The sequence below is a fragment of the Saimiri boliviensis genome, chromosome 2 (genome assembly GCF_048565385.1).
Source record: "Saimiri boliviensis isolate mSaiBol1 chromosome 2, mSaiBol1.pri, whole genome shotgun sequence".
Lineage (NCBI taxonomy): Eukaryota > Metazoa > Chordata > Mammalia > Primates > Cebidae > Saimiri > Saimiri boliviensis.
Genome location: NC_133450.1, coordinates 158782381 through 158801975, shown reverse-complemented (window position 1 = coordinate 158801975; position 19595 = coordinate 158782381). Strand labels below are relative to the sequence as shown.

Sequence of the window (19595 nt, the reverse complement as noted above, 5' to 3'; positions counted from 1 at the left end):
AACACGATTTAAATAGCCAACAAAGCTGCTTTCACTAAATGGCCTATGACAGATCTTTATAATAATATGTACCCATTAGAAATGTTTTTAAAAGAATTATTTATACAGGGAAAAGTTTAAAAGTAATATATATAATGTAATTTCAACTTTTTTTTGTTTTGTTTTGAGACGGAGTCTCGCTCTGTTGCCTAGGCTGGAGTGCACTGGCAAGATAGCGGCTCACTGCAACCTCTACCCCCCGGGTTCAAGCCATTTTCCTCCCTCAGCCTCCCAAGTAGCCAGGACTACAGGCACACACCACCACCCACAGCTAAACTTTGTATTTTTAGTAGAGACATGGTTTCACCACGTTGGCCAGGACAGTCTTGATCTCCTGATTTCATGATCCACCTGCCTCAGCTTCCCAAAGTGCTAGGATTACAGGCCTGAGCCACTGCGCCTAGCCCACTTTCAATTTCTTTAGCAAATAACTGGAAGACAAGACAGTGAACTGTTAACATGCAAAATTAGGAGTCATTACTTTTCTCATTAAATCCAAAGAGGCAGACATTACAAACACATAACTCAATTCTCGGAATAAATTAAGAGAACCACTCACTTGGAAATATGTATATTTATTTATTTCTATACGTGCATTATTCTACAAAATGTGATAAATAAAAAATTTTAATATAACAAACCATACATCTTTCCTAAATTATACTGAAATCAAGAAAAACATCACAGAACATAATGTCTTATATAGAAATAAAAATTTCACAAAAATATATGAAAAAAAAATTTCACTTTAAAAATCTTAGAAATCAGGCCTGGTGCAGTGGCTCATGCCTATGATCCGAGCACTTTGGGTGGCCAAGGCAGGTTGATCACCTGAGGTCAGGAGTTTAAGACCAGCCTGACCAACAGGGTGAAACCCCATCTCTATTAAAAATACAAAAATTAGCTGGGCATGGTGGCAGGTGACTGTAATCTCAGTAACTTGGGAGGCTGAGTCAGGAGAATCACTTGAACCCAGGAAGCGGAGGTTGCAGTAAGTTAAGATCGTGCCATTGCACTCCAGCCTGAGCAACAAAATTGAAACTCTGCCTCAAAAAAAAAAAACCCTCAGAAATCCGGAAAAGGAAAAGCAAGAGCAAAATGAACTCTGAGTTTAGAAATGAAACAAAATTACAAGCCAAACAATAAAGAAAAATGATAATTTCAAAAGAAGATAAAAATAAAATCAAAAATAAAGCTGGGTGTGGTGGCTCACACCTGTAATCCCAGAACTTTGGAAGGCTGAAGTGGGCGGGATCACTTTAGCCCAGGTGTTCGAGACCAGCATGGGCAACATGACAGAAGTCTGTCTCTACAAAAAAATACAAAAATTAGCCAGGCATGGTGGCACAGAGCTGTAGTCCCAGTCCCAGCTACTCAGTGGGGCAGGGTGACAGGGGGAGCTGAGGCAGAAAAAGCCCTTGATCCCAAGAGGGTGAGGCCACAGTGAGCCGTGATGGTACCATTGCACTGCAGCCTGGATGATAGAGCAAGACCCTGCCACAAAAAAGAAACAAAAAACAAAAAAAGTTCAAAAAAAAAAAAAAATCAAGCTGATTCACTGAGACCATACAACACAAATCAACCACTTTATTTATTTGTAAAATAAAATAAGACGTGAATCAATAAAACCAAAAAGAAAAAATTATGTAATTAATAAAAAAGATTAAAAGCTTTTATGGTAAACGATTCTCCATTACTTACCAATATATTTGGAATTAAGACAGGAAGCTATGTAAAAGATGACAAACCAAAACAAATAAAAAAGACACAAAAGGACCTAAAAAGACAATGAAAATTTTTTTAAAATAACAAACAGAAAAGGGCAATGATAAAGTCACTGGAAATTTTTTTCCCTAACACTCAAAGAATAAAATTATTCTTATATTACCCAAAGTACAAAAAAGAATGTGTAAAGATAGCTATTTTAGTATAGCTAGGAACATCTCTTAAAAAAAATCTCATTTAATGAGAACAGATGAAAAATCTTAACATCTAAGAAATGATGTTATTCTTTAAATTACATGTTTTTAAAATTACCATTGTGATTAAGAAAGGTGCATCCCAAAAAGGGCTGCAGATAAAGCATGAGGAAAATGAAAACATTAATTAAATATAATATTAAATATATAAACGGGGTAAATTCAACTAACTGGCTTAATTATTCCAGAAAAAGTACCTGATAAAATTTGGTATCTGTTTTTCAGTAAAATTGTTTTAAAAAGAATGGCAAATGAGTTTGTTAAACATAACACAGAGTTTGTATTTTAAAACAAAAGGCTTTAAAATTCAAGGACAATGTCTTCATGGTCTTAGTATAGGCAAAATTTCTTCAAAAGGACAGAGCAAGATTTATAAATTGGATATTAAAACTATGAGCTATTGTTTATCAAAAGACTACACTGAGAGAGTCAAAAGACAAGTCACAGAATGGAACAAAATATGTGCAATCCTTTAACATATCCAGAATACACAAATGAATCAAGAAATAAATAAGAAAAAGAAAAATGAGCAAAAGTTCTGAATGGAGACTTCCTAAAACAGGATATCCAACTGACCAATACATCAAAGAAAAGGTGCTCAGATCAAGATGGTGGGCTAGAAATCCCAAACAAAGACAGCCAAAACAACAAATAAACAACATAATTTAACACAAATAACTGAGGAGGGGTGCCAGAGTGTATCAGAAGAGTTTATTTTAAAAAATTGAGACGACTACATAGAGAGCAGAAGGAAATGCCAAGGTTCTATCACTCCAATCCCCAACCAGGATCAGCGGGGAACCCAAAGGAGAAACCTTACAGACCAAGATAGAATGAGATGACATATTCTCCCCGCTGCAAAGACGTAAGGAAGAGATTCCTAGCAATCCCTATCAACACCTTGGACACTTAACAGACCTCACCACTGAGAAACCCTGCAGTCCTCACAGGCCTAAGGCTGCCTGGAGTATACATAGCTGTGCTCCCCAAAGAGAAGGAGTAAACACTGTGCCCAACTCCCTGTGGCCTGCACACTCCCATCTTTGAATTAGAACTATGGCTGGAGTGTGTCTTACTCCAGGAGCAAGTAGCAAAACCTCCTCCTTTTCCCTGAGGATAAGCCACCACTCAGACACCCTAGACCAGTGGCCCAACTTCCTCAAGCCGAGCTTCAAGTGGCTACACTGTACCTTTCAGCATGACGCCACTCCACCTACCTCTACCCTCACCCCATTGGGCCAGATCTGATGCTTCCTGGGTAAATTTTTTAATTTACAATATATTAAAAAAACAAAAATTCAACAAAGGGTTACAAATCATTTTTTAAAAATACACAGAACTCCTGTAGCTTAAGACTTCAATGAATGAAATAAATATAATTTAAATAGCAGACATGATCAAGCGTAAGACACAAATCTCTGAACTTGAAGAGATGTCTTTTGAAATTACCTTCCCAAAGAAATGAGAATGAAAAAGAGTGAAGAACACCTACAACACTTACAGGAAAATAAATGTTCATGTTATGCAAGCTCCAGGAGGAGGAAAAAAGAGGAAGCACAGAAACCCTACCAAATGAAATAGCTGAAAAGTTCCCAAGTTTGGAAAGAGGTATGAACATACAAATGGCCAACAGATATATGAAAAAGTGCTCAGCATCACTAATTATCAGGGATATACAAATCAAAACCACAATGAGATATTATCTCACCCCAGTCAGAATGGCAATTATCAAAAAGATAAAAAATAACTAATGATGGCAAGGATACAAAAAAAAAGGAATTTGTATACACTGTTGGTGGCAATGTAAATTAGTATGGCCATTATGGGAAACAGTATGGATATTCGTCAAAAACTAAAAATAGAACTACCATATGACCTAACAATCCCACTACTAGGTATATACCAAAAGGAGAAAAATCAATGTTGCTGAGATATCTGTACTCTCAGGTTTACTGCAACACTATTCACACACACACACACACACACACACACAATGGAATTAGATTTACCCACAAAAAAGAATGAAGTTCTGGCAGCAACATGAAGGAGCTTTAGGAGGACATTATGTTAAGTAAGAAAAGCCAAACATAGAAAGATGAATACCATATAACTCATGGAAGCCAAAAAAACATTGATCCCATAGAAAGTAAAGGATAGAACAGTGGTTACTAGAGGCAGGGAAAGGAAGAGGAGAAGGGAGTACAGCCAAAGGCTCGTTAACAGATACAAAAACACATGTAGATAGGAGAAATACACTGAACTGGTTTCAAGTGATCTGCCTGCCTCAGCCTCCCAGCTGCTCGGGAGGCTGAGGCAGGGGAATCACTTAAACCTGAAAAGCAGAGATTGCAGTGTGCCAAGATCAGGCCACTGCACTCAGCCCGGTGACAGAGTGAGACTTGGTCTCAAAAAAAAAAAAAAAAAAAAAAAGTGGCAGGATGCAGTGGCTTGGCCTGTAATCCAAGTGCTTTGGGAGGCCAAGGCAGGCAGATCACTTGAAATGAGGAGTTCAGGACCAGCCTGGCCAACATGGTGAAACCCTGTCTCTACCAAAAATACAAAGAATTAGCTGTGTGTGGTGGTGCACGTTTGTAATTCCAGGTACTCAGGAGGCTCAGGCATGAGAATCGCTTGATTCCAGGAGGCTGAGGTTGCAGTGAGGCAAGATTACACTACTGCACTGAAGCCTGGTGACAGAGCAAGACTCCATCTCAAAAACACAAAAAAAAACAAAAAGCAAAGAAAAACCTCAATCACATCTCTAACTTCATGATACAGAAATGCCATTAAAGGTGTCTCAAGAAAAAAAATAAAAGAAGATATAAATATCAATTTATATCTTGATATTGATATAATATTCTTTCTTCCTTTCCCTTTCTTTTCTCCCATCCCCCTCTCTTTCTCTTTTAAAGAATGACCAGCTTTTGCCCAGGCGTGGTGGCCCATGACTGTAATCTTTGCCCAAGGGTCAAACTAAGTGGAACAGTTGTTGAGGGAAGAAATATCAATTAAGGGAAAGGGTATCTTGCCAGTTAATGAAGAGAATTTCACGTATTTTGATTTGATCTCATATTCCATTTTTTTGTTTTAAAAAGCATAATTGCCAAGCAATTTCACATCTACAATTCTTTCCTACGGAAATATAAGAATGCTAGGATATATGTAAGAAAATTTTACTGCTGCCTTATTTAATGACAAACACTGAAGATGACTAAATATAGCTAAGGAAATGGCTAAATAAATTGGTATGTCTGTATTATGAGACCAGTCTGTAGCCATTTAAAAAAATAATAATGTTAGGAAGCTCATGTGCTGCCATGGAATAATGACAACATTCTTGTGCTTTAAAAAAAAAAGTACATATACAGAAAAAGGTCTGGAAGACTGCATCTTAGGAATATGATTGGTAGTGACACAGCAAGAATTAACTAGCCAGAGGCAGTAAGAGATGTAACCTGCACGAATTACTTCGAATTTTGAACATTAAGAGTTGCTTACCCAAAAACACATGTATTACTTTTATAATATAAAATGAAATCAAAAACTTTTTTGTCCTGTATCTTCACATTTTTATAGATATGATGCTTGGCTTATATGAAAACCTAGGTTGCCCTTGATTGTGATAATTTTCACCATCAAGGGGAACCTAATTCTATGATTTAGGCTACTTTTACTGCCTTTCAAGTATCTTATCTGAATTCTTCAATACTGGTCCTCATGAACACACTGGAACAAAGTAATCCCTCTCTACACCTATTTAACTAGAGCATTTCTTCCACCCTAAAAAACTACTAGACGGTGACTCACATATATAATCCCAGCACTTTGGGAGGCCAAGGCAAGTGGATCACTTGAGCTCAGGAGTTCAGAGACCAGCCTGGGCAACATGGCAAAACCCTGTTTCTATAAAAAATACAAGAACTAGCCAGGAGCAGTGGTGCACGCCTGTAGTTCCAGCCACTTGGAAGGCTAAGGTGGGAGGATTGCTTGAGCCCAAGAGGCAGAGGCTGCAATGAGCAGAGATCACATCATTGTACTCCAGCCTGGATGAAAGAGGGAGACCCTGTCTTAAAAAAATAAAAAATACTAAACATATTATATAGTAAAAAAATCAGTGTAACACTAAGAGTCAATATAACACTAAGAGGATGTAGCAATCCAAAATGTATCAAACAACAAAGTTGTAAAATACACAAAGAAAAACGATACAAATGAATGAGAAAGATAAATCCATAATTATTATCAGAGACCCCACTCTCAATAATCAAAAGAACTAGACAGAAAAATCAGCAAGGACAAAGAAGAACTCAGCACCACCATGAACCTATAAAATCTAATCAACATTTATAGAGCACTCCACCCAACAAGAGAATATATATTTGTTCTAAGTGTCAATAGCAGAAAATATCCAAACACATGGAAACTAAACAACACACTTATAAATGACCTATTGGTCAAAGAGCAAGTTTCAAAGGAAATAAAAATTATATTGAACTAAATGAAAATTAAAACCAAATACAACAAAATTCATGGGATACAACTAAGGCAACGTTGAGACAAAAATGTAATTGCTTTAAATGCATATGCTAGGAAACAGAAAAAGTTCCCAATAATCTAAGCTCCACCTCAAACACTTAGAAAAAGAGCAAAATAGGCCGGGCGCGGTGGCTCAAGCTTGTAATCCCAGCACTTTGGGAGGCCGAGGCGGGTGGATCCCGAGGTCGAGAGATCGAGACCATCCTGGTCAACATGGTGAAACCCCGTCTCTACTAAAAATACAAAAAAGTAGCTGGGCATGGTGGCGCATGCCTGTAATCCCAGCTACTCAGGAGGCTGAGGCAGGAGAATTGCCTGAACCCAGGAGGCAGAGGTTGCCGTGAGCTGAGATCGCGCCATTGCACTCCAGCCTGGGTAACAAGAGTGAAACTCCGTCTCAAAAAAAAAAAAAAAAAAAAAAAAAAAAAAAAGAGCAAAATAAACTCAAAGCAAGTGAAGGCAGGAAATAATAAAAAGCATAAATAAATAAAATTGAAAACAGAAAAGCAAGACAGAAAAATCAGTAAAACAAAGAATGGGTCTTTAACGAGATCAAAAAAATTGACAAACCTCTAGCAAGACTGACCAAAAAGGTGAGGAGACACACACACACACACACACACACACACACACACACACACATCACACACAATTAGCAACATCGGGAATGAAACAGGAGATATCACTACAGATCCTGCAGACATCAAATGGATAATAAGGAAATACTGTAAACTCTACATTTATTAATTGCGCAAGTTAGATGAAATGGGCCACTTCTTCAAAAAACACAAACTACCACAACTTACACATACAAAACAGATCACTTGAATAGTCCTATAAATATTCCGGAAATGAAATGCATAATCTAAAAACTCCCAAAAAATAAATCTCTAGGCCCATATGATTTCATTGTAAAATTCTGCCAAACATTTAAAGAATTAAAAACAATCCTATATAATCTCTTTCAGAAAACAAGAAGTTTTCCAACTGATTTTAAACTAGTGCTACCCTGATACCAAAACCAGACCAAAGCAAACAAAAAAAGAAAACTACAGATCAATATTGCTCATGAACAAACAAAAATCCTTAACAAAATATTAGCAGATGAAATTCAGCAATATATACATTTTAAAAAGATCAAGCAGAATCTATTCTAGGAATGCAAGGCTGGTTCAATATTTAACTATCAATCAAGGCAATGCACCATATTTATAGGCTGAAGAAGAAAAATCACATGGTCACATCAATTGGTACAGAAAAGCACTGGACGAAAACACTCATTCACTGTTTTAAAAAAAAAAAACTTAGAAAAATTGTAATAAGATTACTTTCTTGACTTGATTTTTTATATCTATGAAAATATATAGCTTTCCCCCTAAGTTAAGGAACAAGGTAAGGATGTTCCCTCTCACCCATTTTACTTAATATAGTGCTAGAAATTCTAGCCAGTGTAATAAGGCAGAAGGAAATAAAAGGCATACATATCACAATGAAGAAATCAAACTGTGACTATTTGTAGACAACATGACTAGCTACATAGAAAATAAATTCCAAGGAAATGGTAAGGAAAAAACCTCTTAAATAAATTCACCAATGTTGGAAGATACACTTATACACACATACACACACACACACACACACACACCCTCAATGGTATTTCCATATACTAATAATGAACATAGAAACCAAAATTTAAACTATTATACCATTTACAATTGATCCCCCCTAAAAAAAATAACATATTTACAAATAATTTTACTTTGTCCAGTATCAACATTGATTCACATTGTTTTGATTACCCTTATGTCATTACAAGATGTCAATAAATGCTATGGGATTGTTTGTATTAAAAAAAAATTCTAGATCATTAACATTAAAATATTTTCCCCTGCAAACAACCACATTAAAATGATAAAAAGACAAGCTACATAGTGGGAGAAAATGCTAGCAAACAACAAATCTGCCAAAGGACTAGCATATTTAAAGTACTCTCAAAAGCAACAGTAGAGGCCAGGCACAGTGGCTCACAATTTTAGTATCACTACCTTGGAAAGCTGAGGCAGAAAGACAGCTTGAGGTCACAAGTTCAAAACCAGCCTAGACAACACAGCGAGACCCCCATCTCTACAAAAAATTTAAAAGCTAGCCAGGCGTGATGGCATGTGCCTCTAGTCTCAGCTACTTGGGAGGCTAAGATGAAAGAATTGCTTACATCCAGGAGGCTGAGGCCGTAGTGAGCCACGATCATGTCACTGCACTAAAGACTGGATGAGAAAGCAAGACCCTGCCTCAACAACAACAACAAAAAAGTTAATACAAATAATTCTATTAGAAATGGACAAAAGACTTGGAAAAACAATTCACTGAAGACATCATTAGTCATTTGGAATATGCAATTTAAGACCACCCTGGGGCATCACAACATACCTATCAGAATGAATAAAATTAAAAGTAGTATCAACACCAAATACCAATGAGATGCAGAGAAAATGAATCTCTCAACCATTACAAATAGGAATAAAAAGTGGTACATCCAGGCCAGGCATGTTGGCTCACACCTGTAATCCCAGCAGTTTGGCAGGCCAAGCTGGGCGGATCACTTGAGGTCAGGAGTTGAAGACCAGCCTGGCCAACATAGTGAAACCCCATGTCTACCAAAAATGTAAAAAATTAGCTAGGTATGGTGATGTGTGCCTGTAATCATAGTTACTTGAGAGGCTGGGGCAGGAGAATCACTTGAACCAGGGAGGCAGAGGTTGCTGTTAGTCAGGATCAAGCCACTGGATGACAGAATAAGACTCCATCTCAAAAAAAAAAAAAAAAAAAAAAAAAGGTTCATCCACACCGGAAAACAGGGCAGCAATATCTTAAAAATATCTTAAAAACTAAACATGCAACAGACATACAACCCTGCAAGAGCACTCCTGGGCATTTATTCCAGAGAAAAGAAGACTATTTTCACATAAAAAAGTTATAAAAATTTTTAAAAACCTGGCTGGGTGCAGTGGTACATGCCTGTAATCCCAGCACTTTAGGAGGCTGAAGTGGGTGGATCACCTGAGGTCAGGAGCTCGAGACCAGCCTAGCCAACATGGCAAAACCCCGTCTCTACTAAAAATAAAAAAAGTAGCCAGGCATGGTAGTGGGTGTCTGTAACCCCAGCTACTTAGGAGGCTGAGACAGGGGAATTGCTTGAACCCGGGATAGGGAGGTTGCAGTGAGCCAAGATCATGCCACTGCACTACAGCCTGGGCAACAGAGAGAGACACTAAAAAAAAAGTTTTATAGCAGCCTTATTTGAGACAGCCAAAAACTGAAAATAACCCAGGTGGTGGCTGGGCGCGGTGGCTCAGGCCTGTAATCCCAGCACTTTGGGAGGCCAAGGCGGGTGGATCACGAGGTCAAGAGATCGAGACCATCCTGATCAACATGGTGAAAACATGTCTCTACTAAAAATACTAAAAATTAGCTGGGCATGGTGGCGCATGCCTGTAAATCCAGCTACTCAGGAGGCTGAGGCAGGAGAATTGCTTGAACCCAGGAGGCGGAGGTTGCAGTGAGCCCAGATCGCGCCATTGCACTCCAGCCTGGGTAACAAGAGCGAAACTTCCCCTCAAAAAAAAAAAAAAAAAAAAAAAGAAAATAAGCCAGGTGTTTTTCAACAGGTTAATTAAAAAACTGTGTTATTTTCATACCACGAACTCATAATCAGCATACCACGAATTTCATACTCAGCAATAAAAGAGAACAAACTTGATAAAAAACATCTTGAATAAATCTCCAGAGAATCATGCTAAATGAAAAAAAAAAGCCAATCCTTATGGTGATTCTAGATAACCTCAGGCTAATCACACACCTCCACATGGTGGCAACGACCCATTCAAACGTCTACCATATCAACTTTTGACGACAGTCAGTCTGCCTACCATGGTGACCATGGGTGACAGGAATGAGTGTTTGATTCAGGAGTGACAGCCTGAGAAATGGCTACCACATCCAAGGAAGGCAGCAAGCATGCAAATTACTCACTCCCAAATGAGGAAGTAGTGACAAAAAATAATGCAGGACTAGGCCCGGCACGGTGGCTCAAGCCTGTAATCCCAGCACTTTGGGAGGCCGAGGCAGGTGGATCACAAGATCGATAGATCGAGACCATCCTTGGTCAACATGGTAAAACCCCGTCTCTACTAAAAATACAAAAAAAAATTAGCTGGGCATGGTGGTGCGTGCCTGTAATCCCAGCTACTCAGGAGGCTGAGGCAGGAGAATTGCTTGAACCCAGGAGGTGGAGGTTGTGGTGAGCCGAGATCGCGCCATTGCACTCCAGCCTGAGTAACAAGAGCGAAACTCCGTCTCAAAAAAAAATAAAATTAAATTAAAAAATAATGCAGGACTCACTCAAGGCCCTTCGAGTTTTTTTTTTTTTCCTTTTAAAAAAAAGTTTTAAATTTATAATAAACAATTTAAGAAAAAAGAAAAAAGCCAATCCAAATGTTACATACTGTATCATTCCATTTATGGAGCATTCTTCAAATGACAAAATTACAGAGATCAAAGAAGAGATCAGTGGCTGACAAGGGTTAAGAAGTGGGGGAAGGAGGATACTAGGTGTGGCAACAAAAGAGCAACAAACATAAGGAATCCTGGAAGTGACGGAAATGTCCTGTATCTTCACTGTATCAATGTCAATATCCTAGTTCTAACATTGTACTGTAGTTTTTCCATTTATCACCATTGAGGGGAACTGGATAAAGTACAGACAGGATCTTTCTGTATTATTCACACAACTGCATGTCAATCTACAATTATCTCAAAATAAAAAGTTTGGTTTTAAAAAAAAAAATGGTAGAAGTTCCATGTGAAGTAGCATTTATGGCCAGGCATTGCGGCTCATGCTTGTAATCTCAGCACTTTGGGACAGGGAGGCAGAAGGATCACTGGAGGCCAGGAGTTTGAGATCGGTCTGATCAACATAGTGAGACCCCATCTCTATGAATAAAAGAAAAGGGAAGAGAGGAAAAAGGAGAGGAATGGGGTGGAGGAAGGGAAGAAAGGAGGGAGAGAGGGAGAGGGAGAGAGAGAAAGAGCATTTATACAACAATACTGTATCTGAAAACTGGTCGTTAGAATTCTTGGCATTTGTCTTGGAAAAAAAAAGAAGAAGAAATGAGTCTTATTTTGGGCAGCCAAAAATCATCACTTGGAAGCACACTTTGTCATTAGAGGCACAAAAGGGCATGTTCCCAATCAACAGGACATATTCAATCTACAGTTAGTAGCACAGTTATCTGTCACTCCCCAAAACCAGTTATCCATCAAGAATTCTGAGTCCCAAACTAGGCTGAAATAAAATACAGGCACATCCTCCTTTCAAAAGATCCACTTTAGGAACAACCAGATTTATTCCCAAAACAATGCACTGGTGTACCAAAACATGTTTTACCTTTCAAAGGACCTCTTTGTAGCATGCTTCCTCAGCATATTTTAAAGGAATCTTCTGATTAAAACTCCACTTAGCTCTTCCTTTTCAGAATTTTATCAGCCTAAGCCCATGTGTATCACTCTACCATGGGACCAAGTAACTCAGTTTCACAGGTGAAGACACTGAGGCTTAGTTACATGACCTGCTCGGGATCCTGTCTCCCAACTCCTATACCAATACTCTTGTTCAAGTCCATTATTTCTGCTATTCCAACTTTAAACAACTACTCTGGTGGGATTCTTCTCCATTTAGACCTTACACTATACAGAGACTGTTAAACTGAACCCTGCAGGACACAGCCCTCATGAAATCCAGAGACAGAGGCACTTTGAACAGCTGCTTTAACTTACTGGTGAGGAATACCCAGGTCCATCACGCCGTGAAATAGGAGAGAACAGGCCCTTCAGGCAGGAGCTGGCCACGTTCTCTTTCCAGCTCTGTCTCTCAGTGGACGTTTGCCTTCACCAACTATCTTACCTATGTGTTGGCTTTTTTACCTTCAGTAAAACAGCAGCAACAACAAAAAATATTTACTTCCTCTTCAATTAAATTAAGAGTACAACAAGATGACGTAATTGTTCACGTTCCTCAAAAATGAAGCATAAATTATACATGTGGCTGGACAATCCTAACAACCATCCCAGGACCTTCCTTCTTTGGGGTTCGTATTCTTTTCAGTATTTACCACCCCTCTGCAATGGAAGGGGGCAGTTTTAAGAGATTCACTGATTTGCCTGAAGTCATGAGTTTGACCTGTGTCTCATCTGTTTCTAAATCCTTGTGTAGTCTTCTGGGTGTCACATGCTGCTATTCCTAATCATTAGGAATTCATTAGGGAATACAGGGAAAGAAAAAACTTCATTTCTAAAGTCAAGTAGGCCAGGCTTTTTCTACATATTGGCATTTTAAATGGAATAATTCTTTGTTGCAGGGGGCTGTCCTGTAGGATATTTAGCAGCATCCTGGGATTCTAACCACTAGAGGCCAGTAGCATTCCCCTCCGCCAACCTAGGATGATCAAAAATGTCTCCAAATGCTGTCAGATGTCCCCTAGGGAACATAAGTGCCCGTGGTTGAAAACCACTGTGCTTTACATATAACATACAAATATGTGGAAACGGAAACAATCACCTACAAGGAAAACTTTAGAGAAGGCCTAATTCTCCTCAAATATCTGAAAAATTTCCACACAAAAACAGGAATGGATTTGGCCTGCCCAGGAGCAGACCTATACCCAGTGGGTTGAAGGTACACAATAATAAAATCAGCTAACATTTATGCTTCCTATGTGCCAGGTACTCTTCAGTACACTTTGCAGTATTATTTTATTTAGTCCTCACAATAACCCTGAGAGGTCAGTAGTACTGGCTCCACTTTACAGGTGAAAAATCTGAGGCTCAGAAATGTTAAAAGAATTTGCCCAAGGACCAAGAGCTAATAGCGGAAGGCAGAACTCGTACTCAAACCAAGATCCAATACTGAGCCCAAGCTCTCAATTGCCAAGTACTATGACCATAACAAATTAAGGATTTTACCTCAGTAAAATAAAGAAAACAAAGAATTTTTGACTTAAAAACTGTTTCTTTAATAAGGAGAGTTCCCGAAGAACTAAAAACAGAGCTACCATATATTCCACTACTAAGTATCTACCCAAGAAAAAGACATCATTATACAAAAAAGACATCTGTACTTGTATGCTTATTGCAGCACTATTCACAATACCAAAGTGATGGAACTAACCTAAGTGTCCACCAATGGTTGATTGGATAGAGAAAATATGGTTTATATACACCATGGAATACTACACAGTCATAAAATAAGAATGAAATCAGGCTGGGCATGGTGATTCATGCCTATAATCCCAGCATTTGGGGAGGCTAAGGCAGGTGCACTGCTTGAGTCCAGGAGTTCATGACCAGCCTGGGCAACATAAACAAGAATCCATGTCTACGAAAAAATGTTTAAAAATCAGCCAGGAGCTGCGGTACACATCTACAGTCCCAAGTACTCGGGAAGCTGAGGTGAGAGGATCACCTGAGCTCAGAGGTTGAGGCTGTAGAAAGGAAAAGAAAGAGAAAGAAAGAAAATGAAAAAGAGAGCGCACATTTATACAACAGCTTCCAAACAATATAATACTGTATCTGAAAATTGGTCATTAGGATTCTTGGTGTTTGTCTTTTTAGTGACATACTAAAAAGTATGTAGCGAGACACTGTCTCAAAAAAAAAAAATAAATAAATAAATAAATAATATCCTTTGCAGAAACATGGAGCTAGAGGCCATTATCCTAAGCAAACTAATTCAGAAACAGAAAATCAAATACTGCATGTTCTTATTTATAAGCGGGAGCTGAGCAATGGATACACGTGGACATAAACATGGAAATAACAAACACTGGGGACTGGAAAAGGAGGAAGACTGAGGGAGGTTGAAAAATTACCTATTGGGTACAATGTTCACTATTTGGATATTGGGTACACTAGAAGCCCAGTCCCCACCAGTATGCAATATATGCATGTTACAAACATGCACATGCACCTGATTCTAAAGTAAATTTAAAAACAACAACAACAACAACTGTTTATGTAGCAAACAATGATTTCCGCAGCCACCATCTCAATCCTATCTGTCCAGATCAGAAACTGCCTGCCTTTGTAAATTTCAGGGAAGTCTCTGCTCTGAACTCCACTGAGCCCCTGTACAACACTGAATCCTTCCTATTTCAAGTCACTCAAACTTACTAACTTCCTACTTAGATGCTTCCGTGAGAGCAGGGGCAATCAGCTTCTCACATATATACTCCCCCACAAAGCCTTGCACATACTAGGGCTCAATAAACACTTTCTGAATAAATGTTCCTGAGGCAGAAAGCCTCCAGTACTACCTCTACCCTCCAAAGCCCACACCATGAGAGATGTTTAAGCAAGCACCTTTAAGAGTTGTGATTCTTGCATTTGAGCTGAAGATGTTATTGGATATGCTCTGAGTTTTTTTCCAACTCTGAGAATCTGAGTCAGGAAAAGGCAGAAAGGGACAGATGAGAGGCAACATAGCCTGCTGGCTACATCTTCTATCAAGCTACCAAGGACTCCCTTGGCTATGATCAGAAACCATGTGTCAGGCAGATACTACATCTGTTTATGTGCATATGTATATGTACATACTTATATGTACACGTATACATATACACATATACATGTATATCTCCAAATGCATATCTATCAGTTCCCTCTGTAAGAAATTAAGCAGACAGGTGAGGCACAGCGGCTCACACCTGTAATCCCAGCACTTTGGGAGGCCAAGGCATGCAGATCGCTTGAGGTTAGGAGTTTGATACCAGCCTGGCCAACATGGTGAAACGCTGTCTCTACTAAAAATACAAAAATTAGCTGGGCACGAAGACAGGCACTTGTAATCCCAGCTACTCGGGAGGCTGAGGCAGGAGAATCGCTTGAACCTGGGAGACAGAGGTTGCGGTGAGCAGAGATCACACCTCTGCACTTCAACCTTACAGAATGAGACTCTGTCTCAAAAAAAAAAAAAAACCCAGAAAGAAATTAAGCAGACAACAGCTACAAGGTTTCTGAGGCCCTCAGGCCAGCACAGGATGTACAAAAAATTAAGTCTCTTTTTTCCCTTGGTATATGAACCAGGTAAGGCAAATAACGCTCTATAGTAACGCTCCTTATAAAATACCAGCACACCTAACGTGAATCAGTTCTACATCCCACAGGTATCAGCGTCTGACACCCTTTCAAGAAAGTGCCAAGTAGCCAAGCCCTGTTCTTGGAAGAAATGGTAGCTCATACGTGCAAGATGCTTTGAAACGATGCTCACAGACAGCGGAGGAAGAGAAGCAGCAGCATCTTTTGGAACATTAAATATTAAACTGGAGTCCACCTGTCAAGAGAAAAATTCCTAAACAGAACTAGATTTCTTTTAGAAAGCCCAGGTTTCCAGGCTATACTTCCATTTCTCTTTAAGAGAAAAAAAAAGGTTACGCCTACTGTTTACAGAAAACAGAAGCCCATCTTATTACCGTATCTAGCTAGTGCCAAGTCTCTGAGCTAACCTGGGGGTAAAGCGGATGTAGAGCTGGCTGAGAATGCCACAGAGCAATCAAGCAAACACTTTGCCCAAGGGTCAAACTAAGTGGAACAGTTGTTGAGGGAAAAGTGGCATAAACCATTGTGGTCTCTCCTTAACTTTCTCAATGTTTTTGAGCAGGAGAGAGAGGACAGGAACCACCAACACAAGTTCTTCCTACCATCACTAGGTTTCTCACCACTGTACCTGGCATATTCTGGTTCTTTCCTTCCTAATCTTCTAACTCCATCGATGGCATGGCATCTTCTGCCCATTATGTGCGACCAATCACCACCCAAGAGAGGCAGAGATCTAACTATCCAAACAAAATGCATTCAGACAGATGATAAAACAAGAACCAGTGCAAAATGAAACATATCAGCACCACCCAGGAAGCTCCCAAGACCAACCACCATCACTCTCCTTCAATTTACAGACAGGTTTTCCCCTTTTCTCCTATTTACTCTCCCAACTTGGGATAACCACCCGTCAGAAGCTTTTAAATGCATGTATCTCGTTCTAGGGGGCTAGGGGTAAACCAGGGCCAACTGGAAACCCGCGCCATTTAAGCGATGTGGGTTTAAGTGGAGCCTATTTTTTTTTGTTAAGGTACCTTTGTAGAGCAAAAAGTGGGCTTGGAAGCCTGCAGTTTAGCGCTTGTCACCAATCCCTTTTCTAAAGTCAAGGCAATCAGGCCCATGACTGTTAAAAATCTACCTCAAAGCTCTTGTCCTGCGCACATCACAGTCACAGCTGAAAACAAACACAGAATTTTAAAATTTATTTATCCACACCCAAGGACAAGTGTGAGGGCAGCTGAGAAATCATGGCAACAGAAACAGCCGGTGTCCAAGGGGGCAGCTGCTTCTGAGACCTGTTTTGAGACAGGGCTGATAAACAACCCGAGGTACTTTTCTCTCCCAATGTCTCTCCCCCGGTTCATTCACCACATTTCGATCCAAAAAACTGTTTTTCTCCTTCAAGAGGTTTATGGGGAGGGCAAAAGGGACTGAAGGGAAGCGAGGGGGCGACGCCAGGGATTTGTTGCCACATGTAAAACCGGAAAACGTGCAGATGTTTACTACCAGCGCCCTGGAGACGCCGAGCGCAGCGCGCAGCTGAGCACTCCCCTCGGGCCCCGACCCCGCCTCCCCCACCGTTTGTGCGCTTTCGGCTTTGGAGACGACGCGCCACCTGCCTTCCCCGACGCGCTCACGGACACCTAGCACCTCAGCCAGCGCCGCGCGGACCCCAGGACATCAGCTCCGTCTCCCGTCAGCCCCCGCGGCCACGCCGCGCGCCGCCCACTGCAAGTTACCTCGGAGGCCCGGGTTGTCGTCTCTGGCCCGAATCTTTCGGATTTTGACTGGACGCCCGCTCAGGGTAGACAGGACCAGACGTTGGCGCAAGAAGTTGCACCCCGCGTAGCTGAGGGAGTGCGCCTGAGTCGCCATGTGCGCGCCCTCCGCAGAGAAGTGGGCAGCCCGAGAGCGGCGACTTCGGACAGACGCGGGACTAGTGACCCAGGCGGTGGTGGTGGCGGCGACACCGACGGCGGCGGCCCGAGCTGCCTCCCACAGCCCCGACGCGTCCACGTGGTTTGGAACAGGAAGACGAAGAGACCAGACACCGGGTCAGAGGGGAGCGGGGCGGAGCCAGTGGCCAACTCCCCGCCTCCCCGCCAGGCCGGGGCGGCCCCTGCTCCGGGCCGCGCTTCTATTGGCCCGCGCAGGATCAGGGCGTCGGCCGCGCCGCGCCTCCATTGGCTCGCGCTGAAGCTAGGCGGTGCTCAAGCCGCGCGGCCGTTGGTCCGTAGAGGAGCTAGGCGGTGCCCGGGCCCTGGCAACAGCGCGGGGCTGGAGGGAACGCGTGAGGGTGGCCCGGGAACCCCGGCGCGGCACTTGCCAGTCGGGGCAGTCTCCTATGGGTACCCCCTTGGCATGGTAGCAAGGGGAGATGGCGGACTGACACTGATACCTACGACGTGCTGGATTCTTAGCATCACTACTTACGGCAACTACTGGGGTGAAGATGCTATTATCTACTCCACCTCTTTCTTACTATGAGAGAAAACAGGGTTGGCGCTTTACTCCGTCGCAGGGATGCTGCTCAGCGCACTGGCGGCGCAGTCCCCCAGCTCCATGCTGTAACCTTGCAAGGCAGAGCCTTCCTGTCTTACTCGTGGAGAAGGGCTCGAGGAATATTGCAAAGCTTACAGTGGCAGCCTGTACTGAGACACGAATCCTCCGACAGCAGGCCTTTGCTTATTTTATTAAGAGACACCTCTTTGCCCCTTTCTCAGGGGTCCCTTCGTTTATCCTCACCGCGTTTCATGCCTAGTCAGGTCCTCCTACCTCGCATGCCTCAAGACAGATAGTTGTAATAACTTCACACACACACACACACACACACACACGCTAACGCGGGCGCGCGCGCAATGTTTTTTCCCTCTTTCCCGTCCTTTTCCAATCCTGCACAAGAAAATGTTACCAAACGTTGGATTATTTTACTTCCCTACTCAAAAACCTTCTAAAATTTACAGTTAATTAACAAATGACTACACAAGTAGGAGTACACTGTCACAGTAATGTGAGTTTGTAGCCATTCTTGGATAACACAACACTTATCAGACCATGAGTTCCAGAATGCATGGGGGTGCGCGCGGGGGTGTCTGAAAGAGGTGGGAGCTTGAGTAAGATTAAAGGATGTAGCTAGCCTTATGTAAACAACAGTGCGCTATAAAGTGGCAGATTAGTAGAGATGTAGGCAGAATTTAATAGAATCTCTGAAGTCCATTGAGAGAGGCGAGTAAACCATTTATATTAATGCCATGTCTGGAGATTGCCTTTTAGGGAGCTAACATTGGTCGTGTAGGGAGTGTTGGAAAAGATTCAGGACCCCTGAGGGCCTCTCCTGAATGCTGTTGTGGGGGTTGTGAAAGCAAGGAGAAAAGCTATCACACCAATAATGGATCTTTTGTATATCATCTCATTTAAATATGCAACAACTTAAAGAAAACTGTTATCCTCTGTAACAGACCCTGTCAGTTCCCTGTTCATATCCTTTCAGCTGTCACTATTTTCAGTCCAAGCCTCCCTAATTTTCTTCCACCAGCACCTATGTCTCTTTGCTTGAAGGTATTTTCCACCTGCAGGCAGGGAACTCAGCAGGCCAACAGTTATGGGAAATTAATGCCCCTCAGAGTCTTCAACTAATTACTGACTGGAGTTGATATACAAATACTTATAAATACCCCAGCTCCCTTAACCCTTGGATGAGAAATCTCTGCGATATCAGTTCTGCAGTGTTGTCCCCAAGGAGTTTTAAGCTTTAGTTGCCCACAGTGGTCACTTGCTTAAGTACATCTTACCAGCTTCTTTCCTTTGCCTGTATCATTTCCCAGCTCCCTTCTGAGATATCCTGGAATTTGCTCCCAAAGAAACTAGTTGCATTCAGATTATTTTAGGGTCTTC

The 19595-nt window shown here is 41.2% G+C and overlaps 1 protein-coding gene across 2 annotated transcripts in view; it reads right to left on the bottom strand.

Annotated features, from left to right (window-relative positions):
* Positions 1–17764, bottom strand: part of RCL1 (RNA terminal phosphate cyclase like 1) — a 60102-nt gene extending 42338 nt beyond the window's left edge. The window contains exon 1 of one of the 2 annotated variants that reach the window (XM_074394774.1): positions 17441–17764. In XM_074394774.1, the coding sequence (XP_074250875.1) occupies positions 17441–17576 (136 nt within the window). In that variant the 5' untranslated portion in view covers positions 17577–17764. The remainder of the gene's footprint in view (positions 1–17440) is intronic. The other variant, XM_003935669.4, reaches the window with a different exon arrangement.
* Positions 17765–19595: the final 1831 nt, after the last annotated feature.